Source organism: Vipera ursinii, assembly GCF_947247035.1.
Source record: "Vipera ursinii genome assembly, chromosome: 9".
NCBI classification, from domain to species: Eukaryota; Metazoa; Chordata; class Lepidosauria; order Squamata; family Viperidae; genus Vipera; species Vipera ursinii.
The window spans coordinates 15,876,488-15,897,885 of record NC_139523.1 but is presented as its reverse complement, the minus strand read 5'-3'; the positions used below and the strand labels follow the sequence as shown (position 1 = coordinate 15,897,885).

General features: G+C 41.3%; 1 protein-coding gene across 1 annotated transcript in view; it reads right to left on the bottom strand.

Moving 5' to 3' along the window:
- Window positions 1-1,223: 1,223 nt before the first annotated feature.
- The window catches only part of HIVEP3 (HIVEP zinc finger 3), a gene marked incomplete at its 5' end in the record, with an annotated part of 41,050 nt that continues 20,875 nt past the window's right edge, over window positions 1,224-21,398 (bottom strand). The window contains 4 exons of the mRNA XM_083370034.1: window positions 1,224-2,540; window positions 3,033-4,099; window positions 10,171-10,269; window positions 18,428-18,603. Coding sequence (XP_083226160.1) covers window positions 1,695-2,540; window positions 3,033-4,099; window positions 10,171-10,269; window positions 18,428-18,603 — 2,188 coding nt within the window. The 3' untranslated portion in view covers window positions 1,224-1,694. The remainder of the gene's footprint in view (window positions 2,541-3,032; window positions 4,100-10,170; window positions 10,270-18,427; window positions 18,604-21,398) is intronic.

Genomic DNA, 21,398 nt, shown 5'->3' with positions numbered 1-21,398 from the left:
ATGTGAACTTCTGCCCAGTGAGGAAGCCAGATTCACTTAACAACCATGTCACTAACTTTACAACTGCAGCTGTGGCAAGAAAGGCCATAAACAAATGTCTCACTGAGCCACAGAAATTGTGCTTGTAAGTCAAGGACTACCTGCATACAGGTTGAAATCCAGCCTCTTTGGAGGACCATCAAGTTGGGCAACCTCCTCTTCTTTCAGAGGGAGATGGTCTAATTGAGACAAACGTATCATGAAATCAGAAATTATAACTAAGGCGGGGGCAGATGTAAGCCTAAGCATGCCCTTAACTTGTACTGGTGGGGAAACCCTTGCTAATGGCGTGTACCACACCGAAGTCCTGGTTCAACACCCATCATGGGTTCCTTAGAGCCTGCTCACCCACATGTGTGCTGTGCAGAAGACAGCTCCAATGGAATCCATTTTATAAGTACTTTGCACTGGTTTCCAAAAATGGAAGGGTCAAATCTGGATGTGTTTTTTTTTAAAAAAAAATTGGTGTAAAAAACTCGGGACAATCTTTTTTAAAAAGAGAGAGAGAGAGAGAGAGAGAGAGACATATTTCCAAATCTGAGGTTATGTATCACATACTTCAGAGCCACATTTTCAAACACTGAGATTCCAGGAGCAGAAGAAAACAAAAAAAAAAGATTCTCAACTAAGTCTCAGCCAACGTTTACCAGCCGACTTCCATGGCTGGTTAAAAAAAAAAGCACCCTTTAGGATTGTGTGCACATAGATTTAAGCAGCAGCGACGTGGAATGTCAGCATTAAAGCAAGAATGGCTGCCAGAATGAACAGATCCACATCATTCTCAAAACATTTTTTTTACATTCAATATATTTCTATTTCCTTCCAATTTTTTTTCTTAAAAGGGGATAACCCTCCATATGTCTGTGTGTCCCTTTTTAAAAAGTGCTTTTGTGGGTTGTGTTTAGGGAGGCACCTGCTGAGATCGCCAATCTCTCTCCCTCTCTCCCCACCCTCCTTTTTTTTCCAGGGCAGGGAGACAGAATTATTTTCACTGCCATTAATACCTCCCCCAAAGTAAGTGCTAATTTCATCAACAATTCAAGGGTAAACACTTCTTTCCCCCCCCCCCAAATCAGAACAATCACAGCTGTCCTTAAAGCACATTTACAGGCAATCAGAATAATGCAAATAATAATAATAATAATAATAAAGAACCATTATAAAATAACAAGCACTTCACCACATATTAAATAAAGCATGTAATAAATAGGGATGGGGGATTATAACTTCTGTACAGGGGAGCAGATTTTTTTTTTCTAATCAGTATCTCTGAAGAGGCGTCAATTTTCCTAGAAGTTTTCAGTGCATCCTTTGGAAAAGATTCTTGACTCTTTCCTGTCTGCATTTATCGGAGTTCGTTGGAACAGACATAGTTAATGGCAATGGAGGGGTAGGGGTGACTAACGCCTTTTCAAGTGTGTAAAACACTTGTAGTTTCAGTTTTGCATGTGTGTGTGCATGTCAAGCAACCACAACAAAAAGGGGCATTGATAAAAGGCACAAGGAAATGTGAAAGTAAAATGGAGGGAGGGACCATGATTTTTCTACACCAAAGGGAACTTCCTGTAGCAATGATTTACTCTAAAACCAACAGCACTGACCAAGGTCTGTTGTTAAACATCTGAGAAGTTGCTGAGAAGGAGACGAGCAGGAGCTTAAGTATTTCCTGTACTGTTCTCCACTCGGCTTTGAGCTAAGCCAAAGCCTGCAGCATGTTCCAAGGATGGACTTCTTCTCCTAGGTGCCCCTGCTGGTGGGGCTGGCTCTCCTGACAGGTTCCTTCTCCTGCTGGAGAGCTGGTGAGAGGGCTGGCTGAACGAATGTTCCAAAAGGCAGCCCGTGCTGCTGCTTCGGTCCAGTGACTGCGTGGGGAGGCTTGAAATAAAAGTGCAGGTGGATCTGAAAGTAGTACATGAGCTGCCACCATCTTTCTTCCCCTTCTTGGTGAAGGGTCCTTCCCCATGAGCCAAAGGCTTTGGAGAACACTCCCCCGTTGAGCAAGAACTCATCTGGGTGGCCGTACAGCTCTCCTGCTCCGAACTACACTTTTTTACCCTGTATCCCTCCTTGGATCGTATTTGCTGAAGTTCACTAGTCCTTATTTTCTCTTCCATGTAGATGCCGCTTTGAAGTGGCAAAGTGGTCGATGAAGAAGGAGCTTCGTGTCTGTTTGGAGTTTCTTTGCCCTTGACTTTCATCTGGCAGAATTCAGAAGTGCTACCACCGAGTTCAAAGTAGCTGGCCTGCAGGGACATCACTGATCCATGCCCCAAGCTGGGATGGCTGCTGGGCCTTGCCTGGACCATTTGGATGCCCCCAATTGGGATCATCGGACAAGGGCTCCTGGGTAATTGCTGGGAGTGCAAAGGGAGATGACTAAAAATATGGTCTTCCACTTGATCTGGAGCATGAATGGGTACTTCGTGGAGCGACTGAAAAGGTCTGAAACAGAGATGTTGAATGATGCCTGGTGAAACTGTTGGGCTCCTGGACTCTGTCTTCTGCAATGACAAGAGACATACAAAAAGTCAACTCTTTTAAGTCTGGCGTATACAGATGTGGACACAAAATGCTGGCTTGCTTTAATAAGGCGTTCTTAATTTAGAAAAGCAAAATGACTCAAAGGAGACAAACTAAAAGAACATCTTCCATTGTATCTGGTTATCTATCCTTCTCTCTTTTCTGTGCTCTGTGTTAAAACACAACAGAAAACAAACAAACAAAAAATCACCACCCCCACCCCAAAAGAGCACATCACGAAAATGACGGTTTTGATCTTCAGTTGGGCAATATCCATTTCCAAATTCCTGACCCACCACTTGAAGAGCAAGGAGGTAAAGCAGGAATGGGCAATATATGGGTCTTCAAATATTGCTGACCTTTATGTCCCATCATCCTTAGCTAGCATGGCCCATGATGTGAGGCAATAGACATTGCAATGAAAAAAAACCACCTGGAGGACCAGAATTTACCCATCTCCGAGCACAGCTTACCAGCTTAGGGTCTTCATGCAGCTCTGTATCCTTGTCAAGGGACCTGTGAGGTAGAGGCACTGAAGATGATATTCCATACTGAGTTTTACTCAAGTTTTGTACTTTTTCATCTGCTGCCATTTGGCTCTGAGAAGGCAACTCCTCTCTTCCTGGGGATGGATACCGTGAAGGTGGCTCTGAATAGCTCTGGGACAGCATTTTCTTCAGAGATAAGTATCTAGATGATGACATTTCCCTGCTTGGAGAGACACATCTCACCGGAGAAATCCCTCTTGCTGGCGGGAGGTATAAGGGTGACGAAAGCTCTGTCTTTGAAGAAAGGTGAGATCTGCTTGGTGAGATCTCAAGTCTTGGTGATGAATTACAGAAGACAAATGACTCTCTCAGAGCGTGGTGAGTGGAGGGCATTTCTCCAGTATATGACAATCTTTTTGGTGAAGTTTCATTTTTGGTTAACAGATGCTTTCGAGTCAAGGACCAGTTGTTTCCACTGCTGTTAATCTCAGAGTCTTTGCTTGGGGAACACTTCCTTCTAGGCGTGATATCTTTGGAGACTGACAAATCCATTGCTAAGAGCATCTGTGGTCTTCTAACAGATTCCTTCTCAGCCGAAGTTGAGAGCGCACTGGAGGTCTGAGCTGGTCGGTGAAGTCTTAACAAGCTGTGGCACACAGCAACTTCGCAGCTGTCAGCTGACCATTTCATTTCAGCCTCTAAGGAGGCAGTCTGGGAACAACAAACAGTACTCTCATTGCCAGAAGGAACATCTTCCACTGTGGACAAGGTTGTCTTGGTGCCTTTCTCCTGGGAAGGGAGAGGACTTCTTGGAAAGTTCCCTGGAAGGGAAGTATTCTTTGTTTCAGAAGGATTTCCAAGTGATTCCTCTTGGTTTTCCTTTTCCTCCTCTTCCTCTTCCTCCTCCTCCTCCTCTTCTTCATCATTGTCATCATCATCATCATCATCATCATCATCATCATCACCAGACTCTTCCAAGTCTGAAAACTGGTGTTCAGGTAACTCAGATCCCTCCTGTCCTTCTGAATCTTGGAAGAGATCTTCAGTGGTTCCTAAAAGATGGAAGCAGAGTAGAACAGTTTATCAGATAAGGATATACAGTATTAATACATGTACACATATTCATATACAGACATATGTACACATTTCAGGACAAACAACTCCTGGGAGATAACTGGAGGGAACTCCACTATGTTCTGGATTTAATGAGGGAGCACACTTCAAAGGAAATTAGAAATGTAAATTTCATTAAAAGTGCAGGTCCATCTCATACCGTTTTCAGCAGAATCTAAATCAAAACAAGATTAAGATACTGCTTCTGCCACTAATACAGATTTTACCTATGATAGATACTGATTATGGGCTTTTTTCCCATCTTCCCTTTCCCATTCATGCTGGGTAGAAGCGGGGGAAATAATCATGTCCAGGGATAGTTCAAGGAGCATCAAATGAGGCTTTAATATGCACAACTCAAAGCTCCCTACTTCCTGAAATATTCTGGAAAATTGAGATAGAATTTTGTTTATCCATTCACTCAATAAATTTGTAGATTATAACAATGAAGTCTCTTGACATTTTACCACAAAACACAGCTGAAGGCAACTAAAATGTTCATGGTGAGAGACTAATGAAGTAAAATATTTATACATTACAACAAATATTCAATTGGTTGTCTAAATTCCTGTAAGCTATCTGCAACTGTTCCATTTTTAATAGCCTCTGGAAAACTAATAATTTGGGATAAATATGTTCTCCAATGGAAGAGTTAGTGGTAAAAGGAAACCAGGCTGTCAAAGAACACGGTGGCTGGACACCATCAAAGCTGACACCATCCAGAACATAGAACAACTTAAAGACGTAGCACAAGATCGGAAGATGTGGAAAGACCTGGCCCATAGAACCACCAAGAATTGGACATGATTGAATGGATATCATCATCATCATCATCATCATCATCATCATCATCATCATCATCATGTTCTGCAATCGACAGCTCTTCCAAAATACGGGCTTAATCACTGAAAAGCACTATTTGCAATTCTCACCCACCCAACTCTGCAAAAATGGGAAACCAACAGCAGTTTCTTCCGGAATGCTTAACCCTAACCCTACCCAATACAGTAGCTAATTCTGTTTGAAAGAAGTGATCCTCAAAGTTCATCAATGCCAAACAATAGAGGACTTTAAAACCAACACCTAAGTTGTATCCAAAAGCCAACAGGTAACCTGTACAGAGCACAGAGCACCAATGTAACATATTCCTGGCAACCAATATCATGTGTTCCTGCGAACCATCAGGCTGCTGCATTCTGGACCAACTTTAGCTTCCAAGTGGTGGTCAAGGCAGCTCAGCGTACAGAATGTTGCAATAGTCCAAGCAGAAACTGATGAGGAAAGCAAGATCCTTTTGCTCCAAAAAGGGCCACAAGATGAAGTGAGCAAAGGCCCTCCTGGCCACAGTCTTCACCTGCCCAGCTACCTATGAGTTTACAAAGACCTTGAAGTTCTGCTCCTCTAAATGTGCCTCCAAAACTAATATATCAGTCTGGACTAAAGGAAATGCTGTCTCAAAATCTCCCCACATCAGCTTGGCTAGTAGCCAAGTCACCTCATCAGGCCTGTGACAGCACAGCTGCCCTTCAAGGCCAGAATTGAGCTGTTTTTTCTCCTTTTACTCACTCAGTTGATTGGCTCATGTCAACAGAACAGCTAGCAAGGTCACTAAAACTCATACACAGCACTCTCCCTATATTAAAGAACCATTGCCAAACCATTTGAACATATTTTAATCCCGCAGAGCTACTTAAAATGCAAAGTGGGTTGCTTTTTGAGTTGAAAGTTGCATTGCCAAGTTAATGAACACCAAATATCAAAGGGACAGCCAGGTTTAGCTCTGCACTGGGACATGAGGATTAGGATTGGATCAGTATCCACCAAGAATTCTCAGGTATCCAGATTTCACTGGCTCTTGGGGTATCTCACTTATTTATCTATATGACAGACGGATGATTTATGATCCTATCACCCTTTGGAACATTATTCCTCAACAGAAATACATAAAATTACATAGAAGGCAAACTGATTTGTTGTGGGAAGACCAATCAGAGGTTTTTCAAAAAGGGAGATGGGGATGGGGGTGGTGAGGGGAGAAGGAATTAAAATAGTTTTGATGAAGAAATATAGCAAATGGGTCAACATTTCTTTAAAAGAATGAAATAACAGAATCCTAGTATTGAAGAGCCATTAGAGGTCTTCTAGACCAGGGGTAGGCAACCATGGCTCTTTTATGACTCGTGCTGGCTCAGGAATTCTGGGAGTTGAAGTCCACGAATCATAAAAGAGCCAAGGTTGCCTACCCCTGTTCTAGTCCAATCACTGTCCAAGCAGAAATCCTCAAGACTATCCCAAACAAATGTTTATCTAACCTTGATGGAACACCTATGTCTTCAGGAGGCAGGTTTTTTGTTTTTTTCATTGTTTAATAGGCCTCATGAAACTCTTTCTTTCAAGTTAGGATCTCTCTCTACAAGGAATTGACCTGATGGTTCTTGTCCTACACAGGTCATCCTCGACTTACAACAGTTGAATTAGTGACTGTTTGAAGCTACAATGGCATTGAAAAAGAGACTTATGACTGTTTTTCACACTTACGACAGCATCCCCATGATCAGATGATGATTAAATCTCAGATGCTTGGCAAGTGACACATATTTATGACGGTGGCAGTGTCCCAGGATCATCATGCGATCATCTTTTCCAACCTTATGACAAGCAAAGCCAATGGGAAAGCCAGCTTCACTTAATAGCCGTGTTACTAACTTAACTGAAGTCATTTGCTTAACAACTCTGCCAAGGAAGGTTGTAAAATGGGGCAAAATTCACTTACCAGGTGGGCGCGGCTGGGTAGGCACGGCTAGGTGGTCGCAGCCACGTCACCGTGACCAGGTGGGCAGGGTTGGGTGGGTGTGGCCGGCATGGTGTGGCCGGCTCGACACCGCTCACTTGGGAGCGGCTAATTTGGTATAGTAAGGTAGGCGTGGCTGGGTATGCATGGACAGGTAGGTGCAGCCAGCTCAGCCTCGCTGAGTCAGCACAGAAGTCACATCGCAATGCCCACCCAGTCACGGTGACCTAGTCGTGGCAATCCGGCTGTGACCACCCAACCATACCCATCTGGCTGCTGCGAGTGATCATCGACCAGGAGTAGGCAACCTTGGCTCTTTTATAACTCTTGGACCTCAACTTCCAGAATTCCTGAGCCAGCCAGCCAGAATTCTGGGAGTTGAAATCCACAAGTCATAAAAGAGTCCAGGTTGCCTACCGCTGTCATAGACCCTCCTGGCTCCAGCCTTCACTGTCCTGCAGTTCTCTACAACTAAGATGATCCAAGGCCTGGAGATGAAAACATATGAAGAATGGCTGCAGGACTTGGGTTTGGCTAGTCTAAAGCAGAGGTCCCCAACCTTTTGGGCACCAGAGACTGGTTCCATGGAGAGAGGTTTTTCTGTGGACCAGAGAGTGCATGGGTTTGTGTGCTGCCTGCATCCTGCAGATGATGCTTTGCTTTTTTGTGCGGACCGGTTGCTGGCATGCTGCAGCCCGGTATTGGTCTACGGACCGGGGTTGGGGACCCCTAGTCTAAAGAAAAGAAGAAATAGGGGTGACATGTTAGCAATGTTCCAGTATTTGAGAGGCTGCCACAAAGAAGAGGGGGTCAAATTATTCTCCAAATCACCAGAGGGTAGGACAATGATCAAAGAGAGAAGCAACCTGGAATTAAGGAGAAACTTCCTAACAGTGCGGACAATTAACCAGTGGAACAGCTGGCCTCCAGAAATCATGGGCGCTCCATCACTGGAGGTTTTTAAGAAGAGACTGGACAGTCACTTGTCTGAGATGGTATAGGTTCTCCTGCTTCAGCGGGGGACTGGACTAGAAAACGTCCAAGGTCCCTTCCAGCTCTATTCTGTTCTGTTCTGTTCTACAGTAGCAGACAGAATCACAATCTGCAGCAAGCCGTCAAGTGAACAGATCTGTTTTCATTCCCTTTGTCTCCTCCTTTGAAAACCTAGAATATATATCTGACGTCATGGTTTGGCCAGAGCCGCCCAATGTCTCAGAATGCCCCTGAAAGCGACCCAGAGATAATCCATCTAAAAGCCAAGGAACCCTTGTGGAAAAGCTCCCTTGAAGCTCATCGGTTATACTGAGTAAGTTAACAGACTCGAAAACTCCTCCGGCAATTTGATGCCAGACCATATGTCCGTTGGCTGACACATCTGAGTGCACCTCCCTTGTGACTGACACAATAATGCTCCCTCAGCCTCCCTGGCTTGCGTGGGCTTTCATCCCCAGGGGTGAAACTCTGGCAAGGCACCACTGCTTCCAAACAAAGACTGTTTTAGCCTGGTGCAAAGCAGAAAGAGGAAGAGAGAGAGAGAGAGAGAGAGAGAGAGAGACAGACAGACAGACAGACAGACAGACAGACAGACAGACAGAGAAAGAGAAAGACAGCGAGAAGAAGGGAGGGAGGGAGAGACAGACAGACAGAAACATAGGGAGGGAGAGAGAGGGAGAGAGAGGGAGGGAGGGAGGGAGGGAGGGAGAGAGAGAGAGAGAGAGAGAGAGAGAGAGAGAGAGAGAGAGAGAGAGAGAGAGAGAGAGAGAGAGAATATGTCTGGATTAAAAGTGAATTAAATCCTACCACTCAAGATTCATGGGTTTCCTTTACTTCTGTGGAAGAAGTACAGGTGGTCCTCAGTCCCCATGGTCAAAATTCAGATGCTTGGCAACTGACATTTATGCCAATTGCATTGTCCTGGGGTGATGTGATCACCTTTTGCCACCTTCTGCCAGGCAAGAGGCGGCCAGATTCACTTAGCAACCGTGTTACTAATTTAACCACGGCATTGATTCACTTAATCAATGTAGGAAGAAAGGTCATAGAATGGGGCAAAATTCACTCAACAAATATATCTCGCTTTGCAACAGAGAAGTTTGGCTCAACTGTGGCCGTAAGTTGAGGACTACCTGTAATAAGCCTCTCCTGCTTCTTTTAGAATCCTGGAGGAAAATAAGGCTGCACGGGGATTGTTGTAGAGAAAGCAAAAACAGCCAAAACTATTGCTCGGTGTGTCATTATCACAGATGCAGCACTTTAAATTATTCTGCTTAGTGACTGTATGATGCAGCAGCAAGACATTGGATGGGATCACAAAACATACAGTACCACAATCTAACAAAACACAGTGACAGAGTTCAGACAATGTGTTATGTTGAAACAGGTAAGCCACATATTTAATGTAATGGCCTGGTTCATACAACATGCTGAAATAGCAGTGTGGTTTCATAAAAGACATTGAACCACAAACCACCTGGCCTCTTTTTAGTCTGGTCTAGGATTTTTGTGAACTCATGCATCAGAAGATGTACTCTGCAACTAGAAGTATCCACTATCCGAGTCATTTGGTCAGGACTTGTGCTAGCTAGGAATGAGAAAACTGAAGCAACTGTGAGTTTCTGCATCCAATATTCTAAAACAAGTATGGCCAAAATGTTCTTGTAAAGAGGATTGTACTGATTCAAGACATGGTGGGCAGGCTGAACTGAAGAATGGATGAAGCCAGAACCCCAAATGTGTCAGGACTCCCATTTGCTAACCCTCATATACATTCTCTCCCTCCCTCTCTCCTTGTGGAACTTGTGGGAATGATGGCCTGAATTGATCTCAGTTCAGAATCCACATTTCCCCCACTCTGTCTCACATCAGTGCTGACAACTCTCAAAAGAATGTAAGCAAAATTCATGCTCTCATAATGATGGAGATGGAGGCTATGTTCCACCAAAAGGACATTTATCTAAGAAGCCACCCAGCAGAAGTTCCCACTTACTTGTTAGAATACGAGTCAAATGTTCCCCCAGATCTGCATCCCTACTTAGCATCAAGAATGGTGTCTAAGGGTGACAGGGGTGAGCAACCAAGACCCTTGAGATGATTCCCAATACAACTGTCATAATCTCTCAGCAGTGGTCGTGCTTGGTGACTCTCGGCATGAGCACTCAATCCCAGCCATGTGGAGAGCGTCATGTTCCATTCCCCAAAGGTGCAGTCCCAAATCTTTACCTTCCTCTGGTTCCAGCTCCCCTAGTGTAGACGCCAACACACCCATCTCCTGACATTTTTTGCTGTGGGCTTTTGACTTCATATGTTTAGTCAGATTCCCTGCAAATGAAACAGAACAGGCACAAATTGTCAGTGGTAGTTTGCTAGCTACAGGTAGCAAACAGTAACATAATCGGCAAGCGATGCTTTACATTCCAAGCCAGAAACAGAAAGCTGCTGCTCTTGACATCAAGCAGCTGCCCTCAGTGGCTAATCTGTTGTCTGCTTCTCCCCAATTACTACAGAATTGCTTTTCACAACTGCTCGCTCTCATGCAATGCAGGAAAAGCCAGCAGGCACATGCTTTGCAAAAACAGGGAAAGCCAACTCAGAACTCTTCTATGTGACATGCAAAAGAGGAAGGGATCCGGGATGCTCATTGCCAAAGTGCATAAAGCAGAGATGGCCATATCATGCCTATGGGGTGCCAGGTGGCTGCAATTCTTGAGGTGGCAATGATGGAACTCCCAGATCAAATATCCAAAAGCTCACAGATTTTTTTTAAAATAGAACTGTTAACTTGGGTTGTCTTTTTAGTCTGAAAAAATTACTGGCCTAGGACATTAACCCAATCATAAATTCTACTCCAGAAATTAGCAAAGATAAAGGTGTCAAAAGAGATCTGAGAGTAGAGTAAAAAAAACAAAGAAGAAACCAAAGCTCTCCTCTAGAGTATGGCTACATTCTCATTTTTAATTTAGGATAAACTTTTAGCGATGGTTCTTTCACCTCTTGCTTTATCCTTACAATATATTTTTTTATTTATTTAAAGGCACACACTTTGCACTCTGCAGTCTGTTTTTTCAAGGTCTCTGGTACCATTTCACTAAAAACCTCAGACAATTTTTATATTCTCCCAACTTCTGGCAATCACTAATCAGGTCATCTAAATCAACATATTATTATTATTATTATTATTATTATTATTATTATTATTATTATTATTATTATTATTATTATTATTATTATTATTATTATTATTATTATTTTAAAGGAGTACTGTTGTCTTTGCTCAGTTGCTAAGTCATGTCCAACTTGTTGCAACCCCATAGACCACAGCACACCAGCTCCCCCATCCTCCACTGTCTCCCAGTTTCCCAAATTTTATGTTCATTGCATCAATGACTATCTAACATCCCATCCTCTCCCATCCCCTTCTCCTTTTGCCTTTTAATCTACCCTAAATCGGGATTTTTTCCAACGAGGCCTCTCTTTTCATTTGGTGGCCAAAATATTTGAGCTTCAGCTTCAGGATCTATCTTTCCAAAGAACAATCAGAGTTTATTTCCTTTAGGATTGACTGATTTGATCTCCTTACAGTCCAAGGGACTCTCAAGAGCAGAGGTCTTCAAACTTGGCCCTTTTATGTCTTGTGGACTTCAACTCCCAGAATTCCTGGCTGAGGAATTCTGGGAGTTGAAGTCCACAAGTCATAAAAGGGCCAAGTTTGAAGACCCCTGCTCAAGAGTCTTCTCCAGCATAAAAAAAAACAGTGCCTGCATGCAAAGTTTGCTCAGTTAACATTATATCATGATCTGAACACAATGGCAAGCAAATTATTATTATTATTATTATTATTATTATTATTATTATTATTATTATTATTATTATTATTATTATTATTATATGAAACAGAAAAGATTTGAAGAGGTTTTATCTAGAGTTCCCTTAATTTCTTATGTTTGAAAGCAAAACAGATTTGCTACAGACACAAGAACTGCTTCAAATTAAATATAGGCTGTGCTTTGGGAATAGTGTCTACGTGTCCGATAGTAAATCAAAACTGGTAACTGCTCAGCTTCCAGGTGCTCAAGTAATGTGACTTGAGTGGAGAACGTTGCAATAAAGCAATAGAAGAACATGATGAGGGATTGAGCTAGTGAATCATTGGAAACCCTGATAAGAGCCTCATGACTCTATGCATTAAGGGTCATTTAAAAAAAAAACCTTCAGTCTACGTCTGTAAATTAAATTGCAATTGTTGCTTGACCCAACCATAGAAGTTAGTTACAAGTCTCAGAGAATGAAAAGACAAAGGGATTGCATGATGTGTTTTTGGAGATTGCAACAACGAGTGTTTACAATCCTACAGTCTTAGAAGGATTTTTTTTTTTTTGCAGTTCAGAATGTAAGGAAGGGAGAAATTCTCAAACACCCAAGCCGGAGAAACATTTGGGAATGTAGTACTAGCTTCATTGTGAATCCTCAGAACCTGTATCCAACAGCAGATAGAGAAAACAAACTTTATCAGGTCCTAAGTAACCAATTTCTCCATCAAAATCGCCAGATGTAAATGTCTATTTTCCCTTAAACAGCAAAACAGAAAATGTGCAACAGAAGGGAAGACATATGACTGGGCTACGAAAGAAATGAAATCCAATTATGGTTGGAGTACTGCAAGTGTATTGCAAAACATTTCCTTTTCTTTATTAGCCTTTCACACAAATACACTTTTTCTCCCCAAGGGACAGAGTAGATCAAAAATAAGAAGGCATTATTAAAGACTTTTAAAGTTTTGGTTCATTCCTGAATATGTTTTCATATCTGAGTTCTCTTAATGCAACAGTGTTTCTAACTCTTGGGCAAGTAAATCTAGCTATATAAATTAATGGGGAAAAACTGAGGTGCCAGCTAGATATGTTCCCCACCAAAGTCTTGGGCGCACCCCCCACAGTAATTTGAATTTGCTACCAGGAATCAGAGGAGGGGGAAATTATTAAATGAGAAATAATCCTATCAACTGAGATAAATTAATGTAAATGGACTGGCACTGAAATCAAGCAAAATCATGTTTAGTTTAGTTTTGTTTCGTTTAATCTGATTCCACCCATTTGTTTTATATCCCAATTCAATCCACACTGGGGAAGTACAGTTGACATAATCTTACTCAAAGGGTTAGTTTAGCCTTTATCTTGAAAACTGCTATATATGTATTCTTGAACTATAAGATTAGAGAGACAAAAAGACTCATGAGTCCAATTGTTTCTTCTATGAGCTACTTTACCTAGAGAAAAAAAAAGTTTTTCAGTAGAGGGCTCGTAAAAAACTATTGTCCCAATTACTTAATGTAGAAAAGATCCTGCGTTTCTGATTTAGAATAACTACTGGATTTTCTATTTACAAAAGTAGGATTTCTTCAAACTAAAGTGTTTGAAAGAATCCTCGATACCTCAAAACTTCTCCTCTTTCTCACCAACAAGTACTATAGCATAAGTAGAACGTTTCAGAATCCCTTTTAGGACTAGAACTTGAATTCAGGCCCCTTAGTCTTAACATACTTTTCAAATTCTAGATTATTGAGGAGTTCTGGAGAATTTAGAAGTTTGCACCTTATTTCAGACCTCAAATTAATATATATTACCCTAATATAGGGGTTAGAAGTTATCCAAATTAGTCCAGAATGTTTAGCATGTGGATATACAGTATCATGGTAATGATTAATCAATCTGGACAGTGATTCCATTTTTTGCTTATGGATCAATGTAATGGCATCAGACAACACTCCATTCCTCTCCCTGTTTCTAATTTGAAAGTGGTAATGAATAGAACGTATTTTTCCTATTGTTACAATTATCTAATCAAGAAGAACCTTAAAATAGTTGGCATGTTACACCATCTAAAGAAGAATGAATTGTTAATAATAAAAAATCAACATGATACATTGAGGTTTATTCATTGTAGAGGTATGTTTTCAATGAATTGTTACACCTCAGTCCCCCGAGCAGATACCTTCACATATATCATAATGTTTAATTATATCAGTGGGAACAATGGAAGAGTTATTAAATAATAGATTATATTATTCCCAATTTTAGCTCAATATACAGGTTTTCTTGTTAGTGCTGAAGTTCATTTTTGTCTACTCTCCATCCATTTTTCTTTCTTTCTTTCTTTCTTTCTTTCTTTCTTTCTTTCTTTATCTTTCTTTCTTTTCTTTCTTTCCTTTCTTTCTGTTCTTTCTTTCCTTTCTTTTTTCTTTCCTTCCTTCCTTCCTTCCTTCTTTCCTTCCTTCCTTCCTTCCTTCCTTCCTTCCTTCCTTCCTTCCTTCCTTCCTTCCTTCCTTCCTTCCTTCCTTCAGTCCAGATTGGGCTTTTCAGTTCTAAGGTGTGCTTTTTTTAATCCCATCTTTATTACTTCGTAACTAATTCAAGGCGGTGATTTCAACTCCCAGAATTCCAGAGCCAGTCATAAAAGAGCCAAGGTTGCCTACCCCTGGTATAGCTAATCTTTTCTCACCTTTTAAGGTGACTATTTGAAATTGCTTAAATTCATTTAAAGGCTACACCCCACTTACTCATGATAACTCATGATAACTATTGTTTGTGCCATAGAACTGGGTTTCTTTCTAGGAAACAAACACATAAGCAAGAAAACTTGGCAAGGGGAGATAACTCAGAGAGGAAAGAATTCTTCCCATCAAACTGATCTCTCCAGATGCTGAGTTTTCGTTACAGAAGGAATAAATGCTATTCTTCCTTGTAACACGATGACTAATATTGTTTACGCTATTGTATTTGTCCAGTGTCTGAGATTTCTGGAGGACACAAATCTGACTGCAAATTATTTCCTGATTGCCCAACTATGTTATTTTCACAAATATCTGAGACTTGATATAGCATCAGTTGAACATGCCAAGTCCCATAATGCTCTATTTAGATTTCTTCTCTTCTCCTGAAAACTTTTGATAATACCACAGATACTACGAACATTTTGCTAGTTTAAGCTTCAGGGTAAAATCCCAGAAAAACTGTCGACAATCTTTTCACCAAGTATCACTTTCTCCAAAGTTATATTATAATAACGTTTAGAAATGGACAAAGTTGGAACCATAATAGAAACAATGTTCTATGTCTGCTCTGATAGACTTCCGTTATGTAGCCTATCTTTTATATGCAGAGATGAGGACTTATCTTTTCATCATGCAAGCATTATGATGTTCCTTCCACTGAGACTCAACCGAAAAAAGATTCAGGGGACAGATGAGTTGCAAATCTCCATCTGATCAAGAGAAATCAAAGTTTTCCTCTATGCCCTCCTTATATGAAAACTCAGTTCTCCCTGCCACCTCAAATTCTGAGAACTACATTATAACCCTAAGGCTTCTACTATTTTTCAGCTACACAAGCAGCACAAAACTACAGTAATTGTCTTGAATTGTTTAAAGACTGCTGCCATCATCCCCCAGGAATTAAATAAATGACTAGGTTCTCTGCCTTCTTAAGACACTGTATTCTCTGCTGGGACAATAGTTTTTCTTTATGAAGTTGTCCAAGGTCCTGAAAATGGTGTGATTATCTTTACTGTACATGTTCTATTTTACCTGCCTACTTGTACTCTGTTCTGTCTAGAAAAGCCACAGTAGATACTCAGGAACTTATTTGAAATACCTTCAAAGAAGCGTTTGCAACATTTTAAGAGCTGCTGTGTTTTTTTTCTGCCTCAGATTAAAAGCTGAGAGGAAAAAGAAGACTGACTTTGCGCATACCCCATCTATCTCCCCATATTGGACACACAATTGTTGTGTACAGTGCTGTACAATGTACAAAAAAGAAAAAAAAAGTACAGATGGAATCAGAAAAGATATTTTATTCCTCCTGTATGGTATCTTTATTCTTACCAAGAGTTGTGGAAGGTATTCAAAAGGAATGGATGATGGGAATTGAGGGGATTCTGAGCAAGGCATTGGAGATCCTAAGTAGGTACGTACAGTAGGTAGGTAGATAGAGAGGGAGGAAGGGAGGGATAGAGAAGCAAATTCCAAGCATCTAATTACTTTGGAAAAGAAGTTCGATTCTTTCTGATTTTCTTCAGAAAAAAACCTTCTAAACAAAAGTGAACGAAGGCCCATTTCCCCATGCCTATGTTTCATTGAACCGCACAACAAACTCTATATACATCTCAAAATTCAGATGGTGGTCAGTGAACTCTAGACCAGAACTTGCATTGCCTCACAAATGTGCAATCCCACTTTTCAATTACACCAAGTTATCAGAGAAAAGTTCCAAATACTTTTTCCATAGCCATTCATGTGGTCCTTCTGAGCAAGCATTGTATGCCAACTGAATATCTCTTTTCAAAGCCTTGGCTATTTCCAGTTTTGCAACTGACGCCTTTCAAACTAATGTACTATGTGAATTCAAACACAGAGCCAACAGTGACTTTTGATTCCCATGGAACTAGAAATGAGAATAACCCAAGAGAGGCATTCTGAACCATTGAATTTACATTTCAATTGTAAGCTGATTTCCCTTAAGCAAAAATATGCATATTTCTCATATCAGTTTCTGATATCCTAAGTCAGGGGTAGGCAACCTCGGCTCTTTTATGACTCATGGACGTCAACTCCCAGAATTCCTGAGCCAGCATGAGTTGAGGTCCATGAGTCATAAAAGAGCCGAGGTTGCCTACCCCTGTCCTAGGTAGAGGTTTCTATATCTGGTCAAGGTTAGAACAAGCTAATTGGCCACAGAGTCTTTTGGCAAAGCCCAGACTTAGTGCTCATGCAACACTAATCATTTTTGTGAATAGCAATAGCAATAACACTTAGACTTATATACCGCCTCATAGTGCTTTATAGCCCTCTCCAAGTATTTTACAGTCAGCCCACAACAATCTGGGTCCTCATTTTTCCGAGCTCGGAAGGATGCAAGGCTAATCAACCTTGAGCCGGTGAGAATCGAACTGCTGGCAGCCGGCAGTCAGCGGAAGTAGTACTACAGCTGGTAGTACTGCCTTCAAACCACTGCGCCACCACCATCATCGCTATTACTTGCAGAAAAATCCATACCAGTTTAAGTTAAGGTGCCACTTGTCCAAATCTGAACACATGTTACTTTCTGCAAATATTTCAACAACACAATGGCTGGTAGCTGAGTTCCCTTATTTGATTTGATTTGATTTATTATAAATCATGCCTATAATTGATTCAAAGTAATTGCTTCATGCAGCAAAGAGGAACATCATGAGCTATTTCCACTGAAAAGAAAGGAATACTGTGCTCTTAAGAGTATTGAACAGATATACTGTACTTCTAATTTAACCATACTACTATGTTCTTAAAAATAAATGTTTATTTTACTTTAAACCATCCCTCTTCCTATCACATTCAGCAATAAAAAAGCTGCAGCTTGCTCATATTTCATATTATCTTGGTTTATAAATTTTTCTGCCTGCAGTTCAGTCATGCTTTCATAATTATCTTTATTTCAAGAATTAAAACTATCTCTTAACTATCAATAAACCAAAAATGAGAAGTAATAAAGCTAACAGATCCAGAAGCTTAAAGAGATGTGTGGGGCAGGCAAAGTGAGAAACCCACGATTTGGATTGGAAGTACAGTCCTTTCGGAGAATACAGATAGCCCTCGACTTATCACCACAATTGGGTCCAAAATTTCAGTTGCTAAATGAAAACTGTTAAGTGAGTTTTGCCCATTTATGACCCTTTTGTCACAGTTGTTAAGTGAATCACTGCGGTTGCTAAATTAGTAACACGGTTACTCACTGGCTTCCCCATTGACTCTGCTTGTCAGAAGGTTGAGTCATTCCCACCATTACATCTTATATCTTTCGTTACATAAGCTGGTTCACTGTTAAATTATTTCCTTGACAAGTTGCGACCTTTGCAGCATCCCCAGGATCATGTGATCAAAATTCAAATGCTTGGCAACTTATGACTCATACTTATGACCTTTGCTTTGTCCCGAGGTTGTGCCATCACCGTTTGTGAACTTTGGACAAGCAAAGTCAACAGAGAAGCCAGATTCACTTAACCACCTTGTTACTAATTTATCAACTGCAGTGATTCACTGTGGCAAGAAAGGTCATAAAATGGGGCAAAACTCACTTCACCATAGACATTTTGGGGTCAACTGTGGTCTTAAGTGGAGGACCACCTGTATATTACATTGACTATTTTAACGGGTTTTGGAAAAAAATGCTAACTGTCTCACTTAAGAAATGTTGGGCTCAATTGTGGCCCATTAAGTCGAGCACTGCCTGAACTAAAGGCATACTCCATTCAAAGGTTTCGCTGTGATCTGATTACCCAGCAGATGATAGTTTCGCTTTGGCATGCTTCAGCCAACTTCAGCCAGTTTGAAGCTCTAGGTCTTCTCCAGCTGAACTTTAAGCATCATATCTGCTATTGTCCCCAAGGGAATGTCAACCAGCAAGCCAATGCACTAGGAAGACGAGCTCAGGAGCTGACTGGTGCTTACCTTTGGTTTTAAAAGCAAAGTTACAGTACTTGCAGACATAGGGCCTGACGTCTGTGTGCGTGCGAATGTGTTTCTTCAGCATGCTGGGTTTCTTGCAGCGAATTCCACACTCCTCACATACATACTTCCCTCGTCCACGGCCTCGCACATACACATACTCTTCGTTTGATTTGTACCTATGAGCAACAGGGTGTCATGGTAACAGAAATAAAAGATTCCCACCTTAACATAGCAAGTCTCTTTGAAAGAAAAATATAATCATAGAACCAACACACAATCCCATTGCATTATTCATGGCTGCAGATGAAAAACGCACTGAGTGAGCATCAGAGAACCAGGTGTGTGCATATGGAGTCCTGCAGAAGCTGAGATGTAAAGATTTCATTTATAACCACACCACCTCTACATCCTTTAGCAGAGAAGGTTAGTCTTTGTGAAAAGTTCCCTCTTTTTCCAGTTTGAGAAAGGCAATGTTAGACAAGGATGGGAGAGGGTCTCCACCCATCCTGTGCAGTTCATCCTAGGAAGATTACATTAGCAAGAAGAGAACCATGAGTGGTATCCTGACTCCTTAGAGCACGGGTGTCAAACTTGCCGCGTCACGTGACGTGTCGTGACATGACGTATGGCAACTTTTTTTTGCATTGCTGGAGTTGGGGTGGGTGCGCCCTCCACATGATGCAACCGGCCCATGGGCTGGCAGTTTGACACACCTGCCTTAGAGGAACCAAATGATTAAACACATTTAATAAACAAGGGACTTCACTTTACTGACAGTTTACGGAGAGAAGTCCTTGGTGCTGTCTGAGCTTGGTTGTTTTCTTGCAGACGTTTCATTACTAGCATTGATGATGTTTACCTAGTTTGGGTAATGAAACGTCTGCAAGAAAACAACCAAGCTCAGACAGCACCAAGGGCCCCTCATTTCAGCCCTGAGCTACAAATATCCTCCTTTAGTGCACAGAGTTTCATGCAAGGGATGCCCATGCCCATCATAGTAAGCTCAGATCTTTAGCTTTGTTTTATTAACAAGCACCCTCATACCAAACAACCAAACAAACCCATGACCTTTCTAATCACCTTCAGCCACATATCTTATTAATGCCTTTTACTGAAATCTAAACACTGCAGAAAAAGTTTGTGGACTGAAACCTGTGGCCAGAAATTCATGTGGAACATATCAGGGAAAGATATCCCCGCTCTTAAACCCTATTAGCTTTTGGCTTAGCCTTTTAACACTAACTTCTCTTTCCCACTACAGTAACAAGCAAAGGCATCATTCATGTAGCTGGAAAGTTAAAAAAAACTGTGGTGATATTCATAATTCACACCTATTATTTGGGAAAAAGTAGATAAGCAATTGCTTCCTCACATTTTTCCTACATTCAAAGCATAGAGATAAGCCTCTCCAACTAAGAGAAATTCAGATGGCCAATGTATGTTATTTGGAAGAAGAGAGGGAGAGTGCCTTGAATTTGCAAGAAATATGGCTTGGGAATTGGGGTCTAAAATATTTAAAGGAATTCTCCCCCCCCCAAAAAAAAACTTGGAAAGGAGCCCCAAAGAGGAAAGTGAGAAAGCTCAGAACAATTATATTGGCTAGCTTTACAAAGGAGAGAGTAAGAGAAAATATAAGTTTTAGTTTAATTGTGGTTCATTTAAACCAGACATGTCAAACACAAGGCCCGGGGGCCGATCCGGCCCGCAAAGTGGTTTCATGTGGCCCGCGAAGCCATCCTGGAAACAGTGAGGGAACGGCCCCCTCTGCCTTGGCCCCGGCCCAGAGACCCTCCTTCTGCCAGAGACCCCCAGATCTGTCCCACTCCTGCCAAGGCCCCCATAGGCACCCTTGATGCGAACGATGTAGAGCTGGCCACGCCCACCCAGTAGGCCATATGCACTCTAGCCACGCCCACCCAGTAGGCCATGCCCACCCTGGCCATACCCACCCGGTCCGCCGAGGGCAACTACAATGCTGATGTGGCCCTCAATGAAATTGAGTTTGACACCCCTGATTTAAGCAAAGAAATAAATGAGCAGAAAATGCTAAGGTTATATCAAATATGTTGGGAAAATATTAGTAAATTTAGTATTATATTAGTAAACATTTGTATAATATATACCTGCACAAGGAGTGAGGGAAAGCAAGAAACGTGAAGAACCTTAGAATCCTGTCGCTTAATTGTTCATTAACACTCTGGAAAATGTAACCTCCTTGAAACAAAGCAAAAAGAAGAAATGGACGGGTCCTAACACCTCTCACTCTCCACCCAAGATCAAAACTGCAATAAAATATTCATCAGAAAGAGATGTGGTTAGAAGCCACGTCTTGCTCCTGTTGGCCAACCACAGAAGACATTTCAATAATGCAGAGAGCCACAGAGAAGGGATCTTCAAACTTGGCAAAGCTGGCTGAGGAATTCTGGGAGTTGAAGTCCACAAGTCATAAGAGGGCCACGTTTGAAGACCCCTGCCATAGAGCAAGCAAATACTGCACAAATGAAATGGGTCGTTTTGGCAAAACAAAGGTTTTGTCGTTTTTTTAAATTATCTTCTTAGTATCTTCCCCTTCTGCTTTTTTTTCTTTCTGTCATTTTACTGCTTTTCTTTTTTTTCCCTTATGCACACAGTTTGAATAATTTAGGCTGAAACTTGTAAGTGCTCTGTAGTTACAATTACTACTGTTCATATAAAAGTTAATAAAACTATAATTTTAAAAAAACTTGGATCATGGAGAATCAATGAAACCCAAAGGCTCATCTGAACAGCCTCACCTCATCTGCACAGCCTATCCTGTTGTATAGTTATATATTAAACAGAGTAAACTGGACCTAGTTATTTCTGTTAATGCAGACAATTTTTCTTGAGTAGCTATAAGTTCAAAAAAAGGGGGGTGGGGGTGGAAAGAAAGGAAATGAACTGCTGGGCAGGTTAACTCTGATCGAAAGGCATATTATTCTTTCCTGGCAGA